The sequence below is a fragment of the Cetorhinus maximus genome, chromosome 18, assembly GCF_964194155.1.
Source record: "Cetorhinus maximus chromosome 18, sCetMax3.hap1.1, whole genome shotgun sequence".
Lineage (NCBI taxonomy): Eukaryota > Metazoa > Chordata > Chondrichthyes > Lamniformes > Cetorhinidae > Cetorhinus > Cetorhinus maximus.
Window position 1 is genome coordinate 68,649,708 of NC_135896.1, and position 22,105 is coordinate 68,671,812.

Consider the following 22,105-nt stretch of genomic DNA (forward strand, 5'->3'; position numbering starts at 1 on the left):
AAAGATTTCTGTCAAGGCCCCAACAATCTCCTCCCTTGCCTCCCTCAGTACTCTGGGGTAGATCCCACCTGGCCCTGGGGAATTATCCACCTTAATATTTTTCAAGGCGCCTAACACCTCCTTTTATGATCTCAACATGATCCAGGCTATCTACACACTCTTCCCTAGACAAATCGACCGCTAAGTCCTTCTCTTTGGTGAATACTGATGAGAAATATTCATTCAGTATCTCTCCCATTTCTTCTGGCTCCACACACAGATTCCCACCTCTGTCCCTGAGTGGGCCCACCCTTTCCCTGGCTACCCTCTTTCCCTTTACATATGTATAAAAGGCCCTGGGATTTTCCTTAATCCTGGTTGCCAATGACTTTTCATGACCCCTTTTAGCCCTCCTGACTCCTTGCTTAAGTTTCTTCCTACTTTCTTTGTATTCTCCACGGGCTTCATCTGTTCCCAGCCTTCTAGCCCTTTTGAATGCTTCCCTTTTCTTTTTGACTAATCTCACAATTTCCTTCGTTATCCGAGGTTCCTGAAACTTGCCATGCTTATCCTTCATCCTAGCAGGAACATGCCGGTCCTGAATTCTTATCAACTGACGTTTGAAAGCCCCCCACATGTCAGTTGTTGATTTGCCCTCAAACATCCGACTCCGGTCTAGATTCCTCAATTCCTGCCTAACATTGTTATAATTAGCCCTCCCCCAATTAAGCACCTTAACCCGAGTTGTAAGTCTGATGGACCTGTTTTGGTCTTTACCTAATTCCCAGTGTATATTGTAGGCTGCAGAAATTCAGCTGAAAGTTCATTCTTTAAAGCTTTCTTATGTCATTGTTGTCTGAATTCTACTCCTCCCAGCAATCATTTTAATTGTCTTCTCTTACTGCCACGTTTTATATTCTGAATGAGTCACCCAAATAAAGGGTTCTGGCAAAGTGGAAAATCCAAGTGAATCAAGTGGTGTACAGACTCTCATTACTAAATCTTAGTATTTGTCTTTCTATCTGCATTAATAAAACTGCCATAAACCTGAGGGGCGTTGGTTCCTCAGTAGCTCTTTCAATGATGCATCCTGAGAGCTTATGGCAGCTTTGAGCTTTTTAAGCCGACTCCCCTGGAACATGAGCTTTTGGTCCTCAAACAAACTATCCAAAGGATCGAGTTACCAGTGTACCCAAAATAAATCAGACACTGGCTATCACATATAGCGGGCAAATCATGTAAGCCTACTGTAAGTTGTGTTTATATATTGGGCTTTTGCATTTCCAATATGCTGCTTCAATCAGCTTTTAGCTGGTAAATACCAATGAAATACGCATTTAGAAATTGCCCTTATAGGAGCAACATAAAAGAGAGCTGCATCTTTTTGTTTCTGTATCTGAGGGAGCTTTTTATTTGGGTCTGAGTGAAACATATTGGAGAATTGCAGATCTCATTGTTTTGTCACTTAATCTACTTGCAGGCCCAAGAAACTCCCAGGCCTCCTAGGCCAAAGATGGGTTTGTGGAGGGGTGTTGAAGTGGCAGATGGAATTTAGCATAGAGAAGTGTGAGGTCATACATTTAGGGAGGTCAAACAGTTACAGGGATTACACAATAAATGGGAATATACTAAGAGGGGTAGATGAAGTGAGAGATCTTGGTGTAGAAGTACACAGGTCCCTGAAGGCAGCAGTTCAAGTAGACAAGGTTGTAAAGAAGGCATATGGAATGCTGTCCTTCATTGGCAGAGGTATAGAATATAAAAGTAAGGATATAATGTTGGAATTGTATAAAACACTGGTGAGGCCACAACTGGAGTATTGTGTGCAGTTCTGGTCACCACATTACAGGAAGGACATAATAGTTCTGGAAAGAGTGCAGAGGAGGTTTACAAGAATGTTGCCAGGGTTAGAAAAGTGTAGCTACGAGGAGAGATTGGATAGGCTGGGGTTATTTTCCTTAGAACAAAGAAGGCTGAGAGGTGACTTGATTGAGGTGTACAAAATTATGAGGGGAATAGATAGAGTGGACAGGTTAAAATTGTTTCCCTTGGTGGAGAATTCTAGAACCAGGGGACATAGATTCAAGATAAGTGGCAAAAGGTGTAGGGAGGACATGAGGAAGAACCTTTTTACGCAGAGCGTAGTGGGTGTCTGGAACTCGCTGCCCAAGTTGGTAGTAGAGGCAGAAACTCTAAACTCTTTTTAAAAAGTACCTGGATCTGCACCTAAAGTGCTGTAAGCTGCAGGGCTATGGGCCGGGTGCAGGAAGGTGGGATTAGAAAGGGCACCTGGGTGTCCTCAGGCTGGCATGGACAAGATGGACAGAATGGCCTCCTTCTGTGCTGTAACTTTTCTATGGTTCTAAGTATGTACGTATTTAGCTCTTGTACTTGCAGAAATAAACACTAATTTTAAAGTACAAAACAAAGTTAGCTATTACTGTAACTCAAGTACAAAAGTTAAACCACGCTACAACTTAAAAAAAAATAAAAAGGAAATATAATGTGAACAAGGGGAAAAAAGAACAAAGTGCTTAAAGTTCTATTTTAAAGTTTTTTTTAAAAAAAAATTCTATTCCATTTCTCTCCCATCATCCATGTGAAGCTGGGGGCAATATTCAAAACAGCCTCAAATTATCTTGGTGTTATTTTTTAGCTACTTGAAATTACCTAAAGTGCAGAGAGGTTAATGCAAAGGTATTAATATATTAATAACCCCATCTTCAGCTGGTCTCGTATTTTTCATTGTATTAATTCTCTAAGTACTGATCAATAATGTGATTTAATTCAAATTACCTGAACTATAAAAGAAGTGCTTCAAACTAGAATGTAAAGAACTAAGCATTTTTGAAGGCTTCACTTGATCTTAATATTTATATTGCTGTCAGTACTGGAAACGACTAATACATATTGCTTAACTCAATTGTTAGCTTGAAATTTACATTTTCAGTATATTAGTCTGACCATTTTTGGTGCATTTATTTTGGAAAGAGGAAATTACACCAAAACTTCTTGAAATATTCCATCGAACTGTAAGAATCCTATTTTTATGAATGTCATCTGTCTCTGATGTGAATGTGATAATTTTGCATGAACTTCTGTATATAGAGATGAGCAGCGTTTCTATATACAGCTTCCAATGTTTATTTTCTCTTTTAATTTCTAGGAAAGCTAGCCTTGCTCTTGTTCGAAAGATGGTACATTATTGTTCTGAAGCACTTCTGAAGGAAGTATGTGATTCAGATGCTGGCCACAACCTGCCTACAGTGCTGGTGGAAATTACTGCTACAGTTCTGGATCAAGAGGTCAGACTTCATGCTAAAAATGTAAAAAGCTACTTCATATGCTGCAGGTTCTTTTGTTTTATATTGAACATTTAGGAGTCTGATAACTTAGTTATTAGTTGTACCCTGTCATCCATTTCAAAATGCCAAATGCAAATTGATCAGTACAGTTGAACAAACTAATATTGAGCAGTACTGAAACTGGTCACCTGGGGCAATCAATTTAGAATGAAATAAAACCCTTCTCGTCTATTGCAAGTGTGTACACACATCTTTGAAATGCTATGAACAAATAGCTGCAAAACTTCACATAATGGTAAGAAGTTGAAATTGAAATACTCTGCCGTTGTAAAAGCAAAATACTGTAGATACTGGAAATCTGAAATAAAAATGCAAAATACTGCAGATACTGGAAATCTGAAATAAAAACAAAATGCTGGAAAACCTCCACAGGTCTGGTGGCATCAGTGGAGAGAGAAACAGTTAATATTTCATCTTTTTGCTTTTATTTTATAATATTTCATCAAATTGCTTCCAATTTCCACTTTTCGTTAACCTTTCTCTAACGTGATCCATCTCCAGCACCTCCCTTCCTTAACTTCTGTCTCCATTCCTCGAGCTAGGCTGTCTACTAATATCTTTTATAAGCCTCCAACAGCTACTTCAACTACACTTTCTCTTGCCCTGCTTCCTGTAATGTCTCCATTCCATTCCCCAGTTTCTCCATCTCCATTGCACCTGTTCTGATTATGCTACCTTCCACAATGGGGCTTCCAACATGTATTCCTTTTTCCTCAGCTGAGAATCCCCGCCCCCACTGTGGTTGACAGGGCCCTAAAGTGTGCCGATCCATTTCCTACACTTCTGCTCTCACCCCAATCCCTCCCTCTCAGAACCACAATAGTGTTCCCCTTGTCCTTACTTTCCACCCCAACAGCTTCCACATTCAAAGGATTATCCTCTGCCATATCTGCCACCTCCCAGTATGAAGCCATCACCAAACATATCTTCCCGTCCCTTCTGTCAGCTATCCTTGATGCTCATGTAAAACTCCAGTTTTTCCTACTGGATAACGATCAGGAATGCTAACTGCAGCCTATTTTCTTCCTCTACCCAGGAGTGGCACCACAGCTGACATCAACAACTTGACTCGGCTGTCCAGGCCTCGAGCTTTGGAATTCCCCCTCTAAACCTTTTTGCCTTGAACTCTCATTCCACCTTTAAGACATAGCTCCTTGACCAAATTTTATGTGATAATGCTACTGTGAAGTGCCTTGGGGCATTTTACTGTGTTAAAGATGCTACATAAATTCAAGTTGTTGGGATTGATAATTTGTATAGCTGGGTATCACAGTGGGGCAATTTCTTTGTGCCATTGAGAAAATAGAGCCGTGAGATAGACTAGTAATTTTGTGTGACGCTTGAATTGTGGTGCCTAGCCAATTGTTTGTGTTTCTGTGCAGGTTGTTGAAACAGAGCATTCAGTTCTAGTGTGCCTTTCATTTGCTGATTACTGAGTAAATAATTGCGCCATGTTCTGTACTGAAACAGGTTAAGAAGTCTGTATATGAAAATAAAAATTGAACAATGATTCAGATTTAAATGTCATTTATGGTGCAGCAGCCTAATATCATCTTTTGTTGTAGGACGATGATGATGGCCATTTACTAGCTTTGCAGATCATAAGGGATCTGGTAGACAAAGGAGGTGACCTATTTCTGGACCAGCTTGCAAGACTTGGGGTAATCAACAAAGTGTCCACCTTGGCAGGACCATCTTCAGACGATGAAAATGAAGAGGATTGCAAGCCGGATAAGGTGATCGGATTTTTAAAAAATTACATTCATTTCAGCTATGAAAAGCTATTGCAAACAAAGTTTACTGTTGCAATATCATCATTCCTAAATTACAGCTGCAATGCATATGATTAATGCCCAGCTGGAACAGTTTGTGGTGTTTCTTATTGCAGTAGTGCATTTAATTTCTGGTACTCTGCAAGTTCTGTATTTCAAGACCATGCAAAATTCAAGTGACAGTGGCTCAGTTCCATAAAAGTTGCATATAATAACTGGCATCTCTGCTAAAGAAACAAGTAACACAAACCATTATACCTTTAAAAATAGTTTGTGGTCTTGAATTTATCCCACCACTGGACATAATTGTTGATGCATTCAACAGATAATGTTCAACTTTTTTGTTCTGCAGGTTTTATTTAACCGTCATGTATAATGAGATTTTAGTCTCTATTACCATCTGGAGCAGCTCCAATGGTGTAGATTATGAGGCTCCTTATGTCCAGGGCAAATCCTTTAATGGACGTTACTGCCTCAGCCTAGAGATTGACATGAAACTAGCTGTTTTGACGTGGCAGATGATGTGTGCCAGGTGGATCAAATCCACATGGCCACTCTATCACAACGGTTTTGCAATTTATATTTATTATTAGAATATGCATGCACTGAATTCAGAAGTAATGAGTCCACTAAGACCTTTAGAGATTTTAAAAATTAAATTAAAATACTTATTAACAAAAGAAAATATTTCAAGCACATACATAAGACTACAATTACTTACTGCTATAACAAATCCTATAATTCCTAATTGACCTGACTCCCAGTTACACAGTCCCTTTAAGGCAATGGTCCAAAATAGATTTTAGCTTTTAAAAAAAACAGCAAGTTAACAGAGTACCTACTTGACAGTGGAATTCCAAATGGCTTTCTCCAGCTTTAGCTTCTGGACATAACAGGCTTGTGTAAGGAGCACATATTTTTATTTTCTGTTGGACTGTGGATTAAAATTACAATGGCTGCAGTTTGAAAGACATGTCCGCTGGAACAGGATGAGAGATATATAATGTTGCAGTCCTGGAATAGGGTGTGCCATGAAAGACTGGATGGTGCCGGAAAGGAGTCCTGGACCAAGGAAGCTGCCTGGCAACAACGGTTTCTGACCAGCTTTTGTGTGAGGGCAATGCAACAGAATAGCTCCTAGCCTGAAAGGAACAAGACCTAAAACCTCTTTCTCCTGTGTGTGGAAGATTCCAGTAATTCCACAATAATAGCTAGCTGGCTTTTTCTTCTCATATCTCCATAACCTACTCTGCCCCTGAAAACCCTTGTCAAAAGGCAAAGGGGAAAATCACTGTTACAGACATTAAAAGGCAAGTGCTCAACCAGTGAACTAAATACTGAAAGTGCTGGAAGACTGCCTTGTGTCATCAAGAACTGAAAGGAATTTGGAAGATATTGATCAAAATCAGCCCATTGAATCCTATACTCTGGAATTGGTGATATTGAACTGTTTTATCACACCCTTAAAATCCACGTTTTTGTGTATCTTAGGTGTCTTGTATGTGTGTGTATCAGGATAAATCCAGAAGGGGTAGAGTTTACGTTTTGGAGTTAGAAATTAGTTCATATTTCTTTCTTTTGTCACTGGTTAACGACAGTTTGTTCAATTAACAGTTATTTACTTAATAAGCTTACAAACCTGGTGCTTGTATTCTGTTAACCTAAATTAAACAGTTTGGTAGAATTGAGGCAATCTGGTAGTTTAATCAAATTTTTCACATTTGTTGCAGCTTGGGGAGCAGTGGGGCTTGATATTACAGTGCACTATCCCCAGTGAGTTGTGACACTTATGCACAAATGACTGGAGGCTTCCCGAAGGCTGTTCCACACACTCCTCCTGTTAGACCTTACATGGCCTCTCCAACATAGCCTTTCATTCTCCTTTATATATGTTTCTCTCTCTTTAATATATAAATTCCATTTGTTCCATATGTGTTTGGAAATGTATCTTTCCCACAAAGTAAAAACTTTCATGTGGCCAATATTGTCAGTAACCTGCGAGAAAAATAATGCTGCTGATCTGGTTAGTTGTAAACAGACTAGCATTCCTTTGAAATCCAAACAATCCCTTCACTTATCTAACAATGCAAATTTCCTTCACACCTTACATGCTATGACCCCATCCATGTTTACTCATTAGCATTTCAAGTACATTTCCAAACCTAGCTCTTTTTGATAATTTCAAGCTAGCAGTCTACCTGACTCCAAATGTAATTAAATCACGCAGACAGGACCATCTACACTGACACTCATAAATCTACCTTACAACAAACCAGAAAAATATTATGAAAATTATTATGCTTTCATAACACTAGCCAACCTTGGAAAAGCCTTTACCAGTTACATTTGTAGCAGCAGATAGCTAGAGGTCCCGTTTTCTGATTTTTGGAACTCTGGGAGGAAAAACTCAATTGATTGGAATTGCTCATTTAACTAACCTGAAATATTTGACCTTAGTTAGGAGCATAAGTCAAGAATCAGTCACTATTCCAGAGTGAAAAGAACACTACACTAGTGTAACAGTAAAAAGCAAAATACTGCAGATGTGGGAAATCTGAAATCATATTCTAACATGTTGGGTGACTATGGATTTCTTTCTTACTTTGGGAAGCTAACTGAACAAAAGTGTCAAACTTTGCTGGGAACATTTACCATATACTGACTGTTAATTCATGTTAGTGAAAGCTACTGTATTTTGAAATTAAAGTTGGCTTCAATGGTGTATAATATGGAATTCAGTAATTTGGTTTATGCTGCATTTAAACTGACTAAAACAGTTTCGACAAACTAACTTGAACGTGCTGCTGTAACTGTACTGATAATTGGTCAGTATGATTGTTACTGGCAACTGGGGCTTTCCAAGAGAGCAGTTGGCTCTTGGTTCAAGTAAATGCAAATTCACAGCTGTTGTAATGGCTATATTTTCTTTTCAGGATGATGAGCCTCAAGAGGATGCAAAAGAAATTCAGCAAGGCAAGCCATACCATTGGAGAGATTGGTCTATCATCAGGGGACGAGATTGTTTATACATCTGGAGTGATGCAGCTGCCTTAGAGTTATCAAATGGTAGTAATGGATGGTTTCGATTCATCTTAGATGGGAAATTAGCCACCATGTATTCTAGTGGAAGCCCAGAAGGTGGTTCTGACAGCTCAGGTAAAGTATGAGCATCCATTACATGTTGAACTGCATAGATTCCCGGATGGCTTAGAGAGTACATGTATTATGTGACATTTCCCAAGTTCAACTCCTAGGACAGAATTTTACAGGCCTTTGCTGGTGGGTTTGCAGGTCGGGGGTTGGTGGCCTGTAAAATTCACTGGGTTGGCTACCCGTCTGCTCCCAACCTGTCAGAAATTTTACAGGTGGTGAGGCCGAGGGCAGTTCTATTGCCCTTGCCTCAATTGAGGCCCTTTATACGGCTGCTTCCCACCCAGCTGAAGTTTTAAGTGTGGCTGGCGGGAGTTCAAGGGTTAATTGCTACTCAGCAGCCAACATATCCCCACTGACTTTTTTTGGTGGCTGGGTGGAAAATCCTGTCTCTAGCCTCTCCTGTTGTCAGCTTTGGCAGAATGGGCTGCAGCATTTAACTTCAATGCTTGTAATGCAGGGAGGGAAAAATTAAGCCAGGGCTTCAACTTATGATTGTTGCCTATTGACCCTGCTAAACATGCACATATATGCATGGGATTGGTCTTGTATGTGGCCCCCGTGATAGAATAACATGCTGAGGCTTAAAAGTGAATAATGGCAACAAGTTGGAGTATCAATGTTTGTAACTTAGCGTGAGTTGCTATCGTTGGAAAAAGAATAGCAAGAAAAATGAGGTTGTGTGTTTATGTGCATTCATGTTTCTGCTGATTAGCTGTAGGTCTTCTGGACCTTGCACTACAGTCAACAGGCAAGTTTATCCTAGGCTCCCCGCAACCCTATCGTTTCAGCAGTCTCCAAGAGACATTAAATAGTAGCTTGGTTTATGCTATTTCTTTTTCCTTCTCTTTCTGTGGGAAAGTGCCTGGGTTCTGTTCTGTACTGCCCTTTACATTTCAAATAAGTGGGAACTTAAAGAACCGAGCCAATATTCCACTATTCCATGGCCCAGTGCACTGTGAGAGCCTTACACATAAGATTAATTGAAACTGGGAGATTGCTACAGAGTAACAGAAACATTTTTAGATCCTATTTTTGAGTTTATAATGCAGAGAGGTTAAAGTATTTTTTGACCATTGTTGATAATATAGCATTGCTATTTGTAACATAATGATGCATTTCTGATGGCTGCCTGAAATAATTTGACTATCTGTATGTAACAGAAAGCAGAAGTGAATTCTTGGAAAAGTTGCAACGGGCTCGAAGTCAGGTCAAACCTGTGACTACCAGCCAACCCATTCTGACTGCGCCTGGGCCAATGAAGCTTACTGTAGGGAACTGGTCCCTTACCTGTCTAAAAGAAGGAGAAATTGCAATACACAATTCTGATGGTCAGCAGGCCACTATATTGAAGGAGGATCTGCCTGGATTTGTGTTCGAGTCCAATAGGGGGACCAAGCATTCATTTACTGCAGAAACATCACTTGGTAAGGGTGCAGATAAAATTGTAGATTATTGTATACTGCCCTTTGTGGCTATGTGTTATAAAAATATTTAACTTTCCTGCATTACAACAGTGACTATAATCCAAAAGTACTTTTTTCGAAGTAAAGCGCTTTGGCAGGCTTTGTTGTGAAAGACACTAGTGAAGTGCAAGTCTTTTTGTTGGAAGAAGAATAATTTGATTTAAAGCTTATTTCTTGTTTTGAAGGATCAGAATTTGTAGCAGGTTGGACTGGCAAAAGAGGAAGAAAACTGAAATCAAAGCTAGAGAAAACTAAACAGAAGGTGAGTTTATACCCAATAAAATAATGTTAATTATATTTTCAATATTAACATGAACAATACCAACCATTTATGATAAGCATTAGTTTGTTTATGTTAATCCTTAACAGGTTCTGATTATCGCCCTCTCAATATCACACTTAACTTGTCAACAATACATCTCTTGCTGTATTGTCATTTCGCATTTGCTACTTTATCCTTTTTTTTTGTCTGCCATTTTCCTGTTTTTTTCTGTCTGTTTCTATTTTCTTTCCTATGTTCCATACTGTTGCATTCAAATCAGCTACATTTTCAGGTGACAACTGTGATCCTCGAAGAGGTTATGATTGTGGTTAGAGACATCGATCTGGGTGAGGATGGGTGGCAGGAAAAGCAGTACATAGATTGTAATAGTTTAATTCTCTTTCCTGTTCTGTGTTTGTGCTCAATATTTGTACCTCTAACCTGTGTATACTTCCTCTCTTATAATTGTCATTAATTAGAATATTTGCATTTTTAACTACCAGAAAAACACATTGTAGAGGCCGTTTTAGCACACAACCAATTGAAGCATTATATAGTAATGTAATCTTATAGTTCAATGGAATGATGTTTTATTGTGTTGGTAAATGGGCTCAGCTAAGGTCAGTCTAGTTCTGGAGAACAAGCATTTTGAGTTTATTCGGGAGCGAGAGCCTGGACTAACTTTTTTTCCCTCTACTTAGAGGAATACTGGGGCAAATTATAGCACCCCTATTGAGAACTTAGTCAGCACAATGGGGTTTGCATCTGTGTCGTCTTAGTCCCTATAGGTGGATGGAGTCTGAGCATAAAAAAAAACAGGAGCAGGTGTAGAATGTGCTGCCCCTCAAGCCTGCTTCGCCATTCAAGACCATCGTGACTAATCTGCCTTAACTGCACTTTCCTGCCTGCTCCCCATATCCCTTGATCCCATGACGGACCAAAAATCTGTTTGTTGCAACCTTGAAAATACTCAACACCTTTATTCCAAAGATTCACAGCCCTCTGAATGAAGGAATTTCTCCTAATCTCAGTGTCAAATGATCAATCTCTTATCCTGAGACTGAGGCTGGGATTTTCCAGCACTGTCGTGGCAGAAGCCGCCATGAGGGATTTGGCGGCTTAGCCAAAAGTCCATTGAATTTCAGCGGCACTGGACAATCCTGGCAGTGGTCAGGGCCAGAAAATGCCGCCCTGTGTTTTTGTGTTCTAGCTTTCCCAACCAGGAGAAACATCATTTGTGTCTATCCTGTCAAACCCCTTCAGTATCTTGTGCATTTCAATGAGATCTCATTCTTCAAAATTCCATCAAGTATATACCCAATTTACTCGGACTCTCATCGTAGGATGACCCCATTATCACCAAATTGTTATACAGTAGAAGGAGGCAGTTCGGCCCATCATGTGTTCACAGGCTTTCCGAATGGGTAGTTCATCTAGTGACATTTCCCCTGCCTTTATCCTGTAATCCTACACATTTTCCTTTTTAGATAACAATCTAATTCCCTTTTGAATGCCTCGATTGAACCTGCCTCCACTACAAACTCAGGCAGTGCATTCCAGATCCTAACCACCCCCTGTGTGAAAAAGTTTTTCCTCATGTTGTCATTGCTTCTTTTGCCAGTTAACTTAAGTTTGTGCCCTCTCATTCTTGATCCTTTCACGAGTGGGAGCAGTTTTTCCCTATCTAATCTGTCCATACACTTCATGATTTTGAATACCTCTATCAAATCTCCTCATCAAGGAAAGCAGTACCAACTTCTCAGATCTATCTTTGTAACTGAAGTTCCTCATCTCTAGAACCTTTCCTGTGAATCTTTTTTGCACTCTTTCAAATGCCTTAACATCCTTACTGAAGTGTGGCGCCCAGACACGATATTCTAGATGAGGCCGAACCAATGTCTTATACAAGTTCAAAATAACCTACTTGCTCTCGTACTCTATGCCTCTATTAATATTTATTGTATTCTTTATTGACCATTCTCTCAAGCTGTCCTGCCACCTTCAATGATTTAGGCACATATATAGCCACATCCCTCTGCTCCTGCACCAGCTTTAGTGTTGTACCTGTTGTTTTATTTTGTCTCTGTATTCTTTGTTTAAAATGAATTAGTTCACAGTTCTCCGCATTGAACTTCATCTGCCACTTGTCAGCCCATTCCACCAACCTGTCTCTGTCCTTTTGAAGTTCTATGCTATTCCTCCTCGCAGTTCACAATACTTCCAAATTTCATATCATCTGCAAATTTTGAAATTGTGCCCTGTACAACAAGGTCTAGTCATTAATATATCAAGAGCAACAACGGCCCCAACACCGAGCCCTGGGAAACTCTACCACAAACTTTCCTGCAGCCTGAAAAGCACCCTTCAACAGCTAGCCTCTATTTCATATGACTCATGGATATGTTTCATGTTGCAACTGTCCCTTTTATCCCATGAACTGTTACTTTGCTCACAAATCTGTTGTGGGGCACTATACCAAATACCTTTTTGGAAGTCCATGTACACATCAACAGCATTACCCTCATCAACCCTCTTTTTTTACCTATTCAAGAAACCTCCAGCAAGTTAGTTGAAAGTAATTTTCTTTTAACAAATCCGTGCTTAATTAACCCTCATTTGTCCAAGTGACTATTAATTTTGTCCCGTATTATTGTTTCTAGAAGTATTCCACCACTAAAATTAAACTGACTGGCTTGTAGTTACTCGCCTTATCTTTACACCCTTTTTTTGAACAAGGGTGTAACATGTGCAATTCTCTAGTCCTCTAATAGCACCCCTGAGTTTAAGGAAGACTGGAAAATTATGGCCTGTGCCGCCTCAATTTCCATTCTCACTTCCCTCAGGATCCTTGGATGCATCTCATCTGGCACTGGTGCCTTATCACTTTTAAATACAGACAATACTACCACTGTATCAATTTTAAGTCCTTCTAGTGTATTAATTACCTCCTCTTTCACTGTGACCTGGGTAGCATCTTCTTCCTTGGTAAAGGCAGCTGCAAAGTATTCATTTAACACCTCAGCCATGGCCCCAACACCGTGTGTAATTCTCCTTTTTGTTTCCTAAAGGGCCCAACTCCTCCTTTTACTATTTATATGTCTATAGAAGACTTTGTTAGCTGTCAGTCTCGTTTTATACTCTCTCTTTGCTTCTCTTATTTGCTTTTATACTTTCCTTTTCAGCCTGATTTTCTGTTGTTTTATCCACCTGACATCTGACATGAGCACACTTTTTCTTCACCTTAATATCCATCTCTTTTGTTATTTAGTGAGCTCTGGATTTATTTGCCCTACTTTTCCCTTTTGTGGGAATATACCTTGATTGTGCCCAAACTCTCTTCTTTGAAGGTAGCCTATTATTCAGGTACTGTTTTTGTTGCCAGCCTTCGATTCCAGTTTATCTGGCCCAGATCCATTCTTACCCTTTTGAAGTTGACTTTCCCCGAGTTAATGATTCTTACTCTGGATTGTTCCTTGTCATTTTCCATTGCCAACCTAAACCTTATGATACAATGATCACTGTCCCCCAAGTGTTCTCCTACTTTCACTTGACCCACCTCATTCCCAAGAACCAGGACGAAGTAGTCTCTCCTTTCTCGTTGGACTGGAAACATACTGCTGTAGAAAAATTTCCTGAACATAACACTCTGCGAACTCATGCCCTTCTCTATCCATTGCTCAATTACTATCCCAATCTATATTTGGATAATTATAGTCCCCCATTATAACTACTCTATAATTCTTGCATCTCTCTGTAATTTCCTTTATAAATTTGTGCCTCTACATCTTTCCCACTAATCGATGGCCTGTAGACTACACCAAGCAATGTAATTCCACCTTTTTTATTCCTTAGCTCTAGCCAAATAGATTCTGTCCTTGACCCCTCTGGGACATCCTCTTTCACCAGCACTGCAATGCTTTCCTTGGTCATTATCGCCACCCATTCCCCTTTTCTCCCTTTCCTATCTTTCCTGAGCATCTTGGATCCAGGAATAGTTAACACCAGATCTGCCCTTCTTTGAGCTAGGTCTCTGTTATGGCCACATCATCATATTTCCACATGGCAATCTGCGCCTGTAACTCACCGATCTTATTTATCACGCTCCATGCATTCACATATGTGCACAGTAACTCTGATTTAGATCTTATTGCTTTCTCCCTTATTCTGATCCCACCTAATAACTTACTCTTTCATTCTCTAATGCTGTCTATGTCTCCTAGTATCCTGTGTGCCTCGGTATTCCTCTCTAATATTACCTCCTGGTTCCCAAACCCCTGCAAGTTAATTTAAACCCTACCCAACATCAGTAGCAAATCACCCTACCAGGAACTTGGGCCTGGCTCCACATAGATGCAACCCGTCCAGCCTTTATAGGTCCCATCTCTCCCAGAGCCAGTCCCAATGTTCCAAGAGTCTAAAGCCCTTCCTCTTGCACTATTCTCCCAGCCATGCATTCATCTGCTTTTCTATTCTCACTTGTACCGGGAGTAATCGCAGAATCACAGAATTTTAACGGCGCAGAAGGAGGCCATTCGGCCCATCGTGTCTGCATCGGCTCTCCAAATGAGCATTATGACCGAGTGCCATTGCCCTGCCTTTTCCCTGTGCCCCTGCATGTTGTTTCTATTCAAATAATCATCTAATGCCCTCTTGAATGCCTCGATTGAACCTGCCTCCACCACACTTCCAGGCAGTGCATTCCAGACCCAAACTGCTTGTGTGAAAAAGCTTTTTCTCACGTCACATTTGTTTCTTTTGCAAATCACTTTAAATCTGTGCCCTCTCGTTCTTGATCCTTTTACAAGTGGGAACAGCTTCTCCCTATCTACTCTGTCCAGCCCCCCTCATGATTTTGAACATCTCTATAAAATCTCCTCTTAGCCACCTTCTCTCCAAGGAGAACAGTCCCAACCTCTCCAACCTATCCTCATAGCTGAAGTTTCTCATCCCTGGAACCATTTTTGTAAATCCTGTAATCCGGAGATTACTACTGCTTGCGAATTTTCCACACCACTCCCTAAGTCCTGACTGCAGGACCACATGCTTCTTTATCGTATCTTGTTCCTACCAATTTGGACCATGACTGCTGGCTGTTGACCCTCCTCTGACTGCTCGGCAGCTGTTCATTGACAATCTTGACCCTGGCAACAGTGATGCACCATACCATTCTGGATTCACGTCTGTGGCTGCAGAAACGGCTGTCTGTTCCCCTAACTTTTGGATCTCCTATCACTGTTGTTCTTTTGTTTTTCTTTGTTCCTTCCTGTACAGCTGTACCCTTGGTGCCATGATCTTGGCTATGTCTGCATTCCAAGATGAACCATCACTTTAATCAGTATTCAGAACTGAATACTATTGAAGAGTAGAATGCACTCAGGGGACTCCTGCGTTACCTGCCTGTTCATTTTTGACTGTCTAGTGGTCACCCATTCCCTCTCCTCTGCATATTCTTGAGCAGCAGGGTGACTACATCTATAGATGTGCTACCCATGAAGCTCTGAACCTCACAGCTGTACTGCAATGACACTGGCTGCTGCTGAAGTTCCGAAATCCGGAGCTCAAGCTGCTGCAACTGATGATTATCCATGATACAAGAAGCATCCTGGAGTTCCCACATTACATAGGATGTGGAATCTAGAGATCAGAGTAGCCTTGCCATTCCTGTATCTATTAGTTAGTAAGCCTTGCTACTATTAATGAACCGTTACCAATACTGATGAACCTTACTAGTGGTATTAAATCTTAATTAAAAATAGAAGGTAAGGCACAGTTCCTTGTTATTAATACTTTATGTTTTTAGACTCCCAATTTAGTCTGTCTCCAAGCAGTTATACTCACCAGCCAATCAACTCCTGACTTTCCTGTGATTGTAGTGGTTTGATTTTGTTTCAAACTCCTGATACTGCTCCTTTTCAGGCTCACTCTTTAACTTTTATCCGTTGCCTCATTATCTCAGAAACTGATACCTTTTGCTATAACACCTCCCAAGGGAAGGATATCCTTCCTTAGATAGGAAGCCCAAAACTGCGCGCACTACTCTTGTGTGGTCTCGCTAAAGCCTTTTACAATTGTAGCAAGACTTCCTTATTCTTGTATTCCAGGCCCTTGCAATACAGGACAATGTGCCATTTGCCTTCCTAATTGCTTGCTGTACCTTCATGCTAACTTTGTGTTCCCTATAGGGGTATACCCAAGTCCCTCTGAACATCTACATTTACAACTTTAATACTTTTTTGAAAACACTCTGCTCTTTGGGATGACATCATTCTTCCCCACATCATACTCCACCTGACATCTTCTTGCGCACTCACTTAACATGTCTTTAACTCCTTACAGCCTCTTTGTGTTCTTCTCACAGCTTACATTCCCATCTAGTTTGTAAATAACTGATCCCCAGCACTGATCTTTGCAGCACCCTATTAATTGTGGCTTGCCAAATATGAAAGTGCCCCATTTATCCCTACTTTTTGCTTCCTGTCCATTAACCAACGCTCCACCCATGCTTTTACTGCCAACTCCATGAGCCCTTATGTTGTATATCAAACTTTTGTATGGCACATTAATGCCTTTTGGAAATCAAAATATACTACATCTACCCTACTAATTACATTCTCAAAAAACCAATACACATGTCAAACGCTATTTCACTTTTGTAAGACAATTGACTTTGTCAGATCATACTATAATTTTCTAAATGCATTGTTAATACTTTAATAATAGATGCCAGCAATTTTGCAATGACTGTCAGGATAACCGGCCCGGACTTCCTCGTTTTCTGTCTCCCTCCTTGAAGCATGGTGTTGCACTTGCTAGCCTCCAATCTATGGGGACCGTTTTAGAGTTGGGAATTTTGGAAAATCTTACCAGTGCATCCACTATCACTGCAGCAATTGCTTTTAGGATCTTGGATGTAGGCCATCAGGTCCTGGGGATTTGTCGGATTTTAGTCCCATAAGTTTTTTGAATACTTTTTCTCTGGTATCAATTGCTTTAAATTCCTCACTCTTATCAGCCCCTAAGTTACCCTCTATTTTTGGTATGTATTTTGTGTCTACTGTGAAGATGAAACATACGTGTCAAATGTCCCTGCTATTTTTTCATTTATCATTTCTTCTGCTTCTGCCACTAAGGGGGACTATTGTGTTACTTTAGCTCCTTTCCTTTTTATGTACTTGTAAAAGTTCTTACAATCTAATTTTACACTCCTGACTAGTTTACTCTCATCTTTTTTCTCCTTCCCCCATCCCCTTTGGCTACCCTTTGCTGATTTCTAAAACAATCCCAATCGTCAGGCTTACTACAACAGCTTATATTTATATTGCAGTTTTAACATAATAAAACAACCCATGTGCTTCATAGCAGCATTATAAAACAAAATATAACACCACACAACATGAGATATTAGGTCAGATAGCCAAAATCTTTGTCATTGAGGTAAGTTTTAAGCAGTATTTTCAGGGACGAAGGCAAGATAGAGAAGCAGAGACGTGTTGAGAGGGTATTCCAAGAGTTAAGGGCCTAGGTAACTGAAGGCCTGGCCACCAATAATGGAGTCATTAAAATCAGGGATACTTAAAAGGCCAGAATTAGAGGAACACAGATATCTGACAGATGTGGGTCTGGAGGAGATTATAGACATAGGGAGGAGCAAGACCATGATGAGATTTGAAAACAAGGATTAGAATTTTAAAATCAAGACCTTGCTTGGCTGGGGGCCAGTGTAGATCCTTGGACACTGGACATCCTATCAGGTGAACAGGTTTTGGTGTGAATTAAGACACAAACAGCAGAGCTGGATGACTTCAAGGTTACAGCGGGTAGAATGTGAGAGACCAGTCATGAGATAATTGAAATAGTCACCTTTGGAGGCAGCAAAGGTATGAATGAATGATTCGGCAGCCAATGAGCTGAGGCGTGGCAAAGTCTGGCAATATTATAGAGGTGGTAATGTTCTTTGTGATGGTGCAAAAATGTGGCTGGAAGATTCTGGGGTCAAATGTGTCATGACTCATTGGGACTATAATATCAAGCCCCATTGTTCCCCGAGCCATGACAAACGTGAAAAGTTTGATCAAACCACTATTCTACCTAACTATTTAATTTAGGTTAACAGAATACGAGCACCAGGTTTGTGAACTTAATATAGTAAATAACTGTTTATTGAACAAACTGTCATTAACCAGTGGCAAAAGAAAGAAATATGAACTGCTAATTTCTAACTGTATAACCTAAACTCTACCCCTTCTTAAGTCCCTATACACACACATACAAGACACAAGGGCACACATAAACATGGATTTTAAGGGTGGGATAAAACAGTTCAATATCACCAATTCTGGAGTATAGGATTCAATGGGCTGATTTTGATTAATGTCTTCCAAATTCCTTTCAGTTCTTGTTAATGACATGAGGTGATCTTCCAGCACTTCCGATATTTAGTTCACTGGTTGAGCACTTGCCTTTCAATGTCTGTAACAGTGATTTTCCCCTTTGCCTCTTGACAGGGGTTTTCAGAGAAAGCGAGCAGGTTATGGAGATATGAGAAGAAAAAGCCAGCTAGTTGTTATTGTGGAATTGCTGGAATCTTCCACACAGGAGAAAGATGTTTTAGGTCTTGCTCCTTTCAGACTAGGAGTTATTCAGCTACACTGCTCTCACACAAAGCCTGGTCACCTGGTCAGGAGCCAATTAAAACGTTGTTGCTAGGCAGCTCTCTTAGCTCAGGATTCCTTTCTGGCACCATCCTGTCTTTCATGGCACACTCTGTTCCAGGACTGCATCATTGTATACACATCTCATACTGTTCCAGTAGACATATCTTTCAAACTGCAGCCATTGTAATTTTAATCCACAGTCCAACAGAAAATAAAAAGATATATTCCTTACAAATGTGACACCAAAATTGCGAACAGATTGGTTTAATCTCAGATTGTTACCAGGGAGAGGAATGGAGTTACTAGCGAGGGAACAGAGTTTGGAGCAGGGACCAAAATCAGTGGGTTCAGTCCCAACATTTAATTCGAGGAAATTTCTGCTCCTCCAGTTGCTGATAACTTAGCAACAGTGGATGAGTCGAGAGAGGTTGAGAGATACAGCTAGGTGTCATCGGAGTATGTTTGGAAACTAATGCTGTATTTTCAGATGATGTTGCCGAGGGACGATGTGTAGGTGAGAAATGGAAGCCAAAGGATAGATCCTTGCGGGAGTCATAGGAGACCATTTGGCCCATCAGCCCCCACAGAACAATCCAGTCAGTCCCATTCTCTCGTTTCATCCCTGCAGCTCTGCAGGCTTATTTCCTTCAAGACCCATCTGATTTTCCTTTGAAATCATTGTTTCCCCATGCACCACCCTTATGGGCAGCGAGTTCCAGATCATTATCACTCAGAGCATAAAAAACATTCTTCCTCACAACCCCCTGTCATCTCTTGCCCAAAATCTTAACCTGCTTCCTCCAGTCCTTGTAGAATCAGTTAATGAAAACAGTTTTTCCTTGCTTACCTTATGTAAACATGTCATAATCTTGTACACCTCTATCAAATCTCCCCTCAGATCTCCTTTTGCTAACTATCAAACCTCCCCTCGGATCTCCTTTTCAACCTGATTTTGTAACTAAAATCCTACATCCTGGAACAATTTTGGTAAATCTCCCCTGCACCCTCTTAAGGACCTTCACATTTCTCCTGAAGTGTAGTGACTAGATCTGGTGCAACACTCCAGTTGGAACCAATCCAGTTCAGCATAACTTAACTGCAAAAGTACTCGATGCCTGTATTTATGAAGCCCAAAATCCCATATGCATAGCTAACCACTCTCTCAATATGCCCTGTCACCTTCAAAGATTGATGCCCATGCGCACCCAGGCTCCGCTGTTCTTGCACTTTGTTTAGAATTGTGCCAATATTGCCTCTTCTCACCCCCTCTGCCAAAATGCATCACTTCACCCTTTTCTGTGAAATTCACTCTGCCACTTGTTTGACATAGTGTAACGGTTCAGGAGCAGGAAAAGAAGCCATTGCAAGTGATGATTAGATTTATAAGATTGGAACAACATGAGAGCAGTCTCATAAAGTTGAGTGACAATGTAGGAGGATGGTGTGGTTAAACCTGTTAAAGGCTGCAGACAGGTTGAGAAGGTCAAGGAGGGAAAGTTTACCTTTGCCACAGTCTTGTGTCTTAGGTAAGAGCTGTTTTGGTACCATGGCAGGGAAGAAAACTTGATTGGAGGGATTCAAACCTGGAGTTCCAGGAAAGACACGCGTGGATTTGGGAGGTGACATTTTCAAAGACTTTGGAGAGGAGAGGGAGATTGGAGATGGGCTAGTTTGCAAGGACACTGGTGTCAAGGATAGGGGTCATGATGGCAGATTTAAAAGGAGAGAGTGACAATACCTGTAGAGAGTCATTAATCATCTCAGCCAACATTTGGACTGAGAGGGGAAGTTGTATGATCAGCAGCTTAGTGGAAATAGAATCAAGGACATAGGAGGTTGGTCTCATGGACAAGATGGGGTTGTAGAGGGCATGAGGGGATATGGGAGAGAAACTAGAGAGTGTTTGTTTGGGGCTGGGGCAGGGGGAGCAATTGGGTGAGTTTGGCCAAGTGGGTTTGTGGAAGGAGGGGCGTGGCAAAGGCAGCATATTGGATAGCCTCTACCTTCACGACAAGGAAGCCTGAGCTCTTTGCACTTATTGTTGGAGGTGAGGGTGGACAGGGAGAAGGGTTTAACAAAACTGCAGTGGAGAAAAGAAGCCAGGGTTATAATTTCATCACTATTCTTTGCAACATTATAAGCCTCTCCTTTTAGTCTAATACTTAACTTCTGTAGAAAATCATAGACTGATGTTTCATGCTGAGTTTTTGTTTCTAATGCGATGTATTTTTGTTGAATCTATTGAATTGTTTCTTTAAATGTTTCCCATTGTTTATTTACCGCAGTAACTTCTAGTTTATTTACCTAATCAACTTTAGCCAGTTCACCTCTCATATATTTGGTTAAGTTTAAGATTCTTGTTTTGGCCTCAAATGTGTTACACTTAGACTTGATATGGAATTCAATTGCATTATGATCACTTTTTGACCAAAGGATCCTTTACAAATAGATTATTAATTGACCCCGCTTCATTACACAGTAGCGTAGTAGCATAATGGTAATGTTACAGAACTCAATAATCCAGAGGTCTGGACTAATGCACCAAGAGACGTGCATTCAAAACCCACCACGGCAGCTGGGGGAATTTAAATTCAATTGATTAACATATAAATAGTCGTTTGGTAGCACAGAACTTGAGGATTACTGAAAAAAGAGACATTGAAGCTTTTCGTCTTGCACTTATCAGGACACTTCGCAAGAATACCAATGTAAGAGGAAAACAACAATTTATACTGTATGAGGAAAGTGCTGATCGGTTGGCAAGTGTACTCTGATTCTTAGCTTAATTCTTCGCACACTGAGAATTATTTAGCAAATGTTGTCCAATTGTGGAATCACATCAGCGACGGTGAAGAAATGACAATATATTTCCAAGTCAGGGTGGTTAGTGGCTTGGAGGGGAACTTGCAGGTGATTGTGTTCCCATGTATCTGTTGCCCTTGTCCTTCTAGATGTTAGTGGTCTGGGTTTGGACTGTGCTGTCTAAGGAGGCTTGGTGAGTTCCTGCAGTGCATCGAACCTATTCATTGAACTTATGAACTCAACAGGTCATGCAGTTGAGTTCAGTTTTAATTGCACCATGTATGCCTAAATGGGTGGGGTTGCCATGGGATCCCCTCTAGGCCCAGCTCTCACAAACATCTTTGTTGGGTTCCATGAGGCAGATGTCTTTGATGGAATGACACCTAACCTCCTACTCCTTGCATATTTCCGATATGTGGATGATACGTTCGCAATGTTTAAGGGGCAGCTGCATGTAATAATTTCCTTATGTATCTTAGTGGGCACTGTCCTGCACTCAATTCACTTTTGAAATGGAGCATTCAAATGAACTCCCTTGACGTACTAGTTGGGAAATCTGCCAGGGGTTTCTCTATCACGGTCTAACGCAAGCCTACCTTCACTGGTCAATATACGTGTTGGGATTCTTGCAGTTCCACATGCTATGAGATTGGTT

At 40.6% G+C, this 22,105-nt stretch overlaps 1 protein-coding gene across 4 annotated transcripts in view; it reads left to right on the top strand.

Moving 5' to 3' along the window:
* Window positions 1-22,105, top strand: part of hectd1 (HECT domain containing 1) — a 182,225-nt gene that overhangs the window by 82,541 nt on the left and 77,579 nt on the right. For all 4 annotated transcript variants that reach the window (XM_078562871.1, XM_078562873.1, XM_078562872.1 and 1 more), the window contains exons 11-15: window positions 3,146-3,284; window positions 4,910-5,080; window positions 8,050-8,272; window positions 9,430-9,693; window positions 9,918-9,994. In XM_078562871.1, coding sequence (XP_078418997.1) covers window positions 3,146-3,284; window positions 4,910-5,080; window positions 8,050-8,272; window positions 9,430-9,693; window positions 9,918-9,994 — 874 coding nt within the window. The remainder of the gene's footprint in view (window positions 1-3,145; window positions 3,285-4,909; window positions 5,081-8,049; window positions 8,273-9,429; window positions 9,694-9,917; window positions 9,995-22,105) is intronic.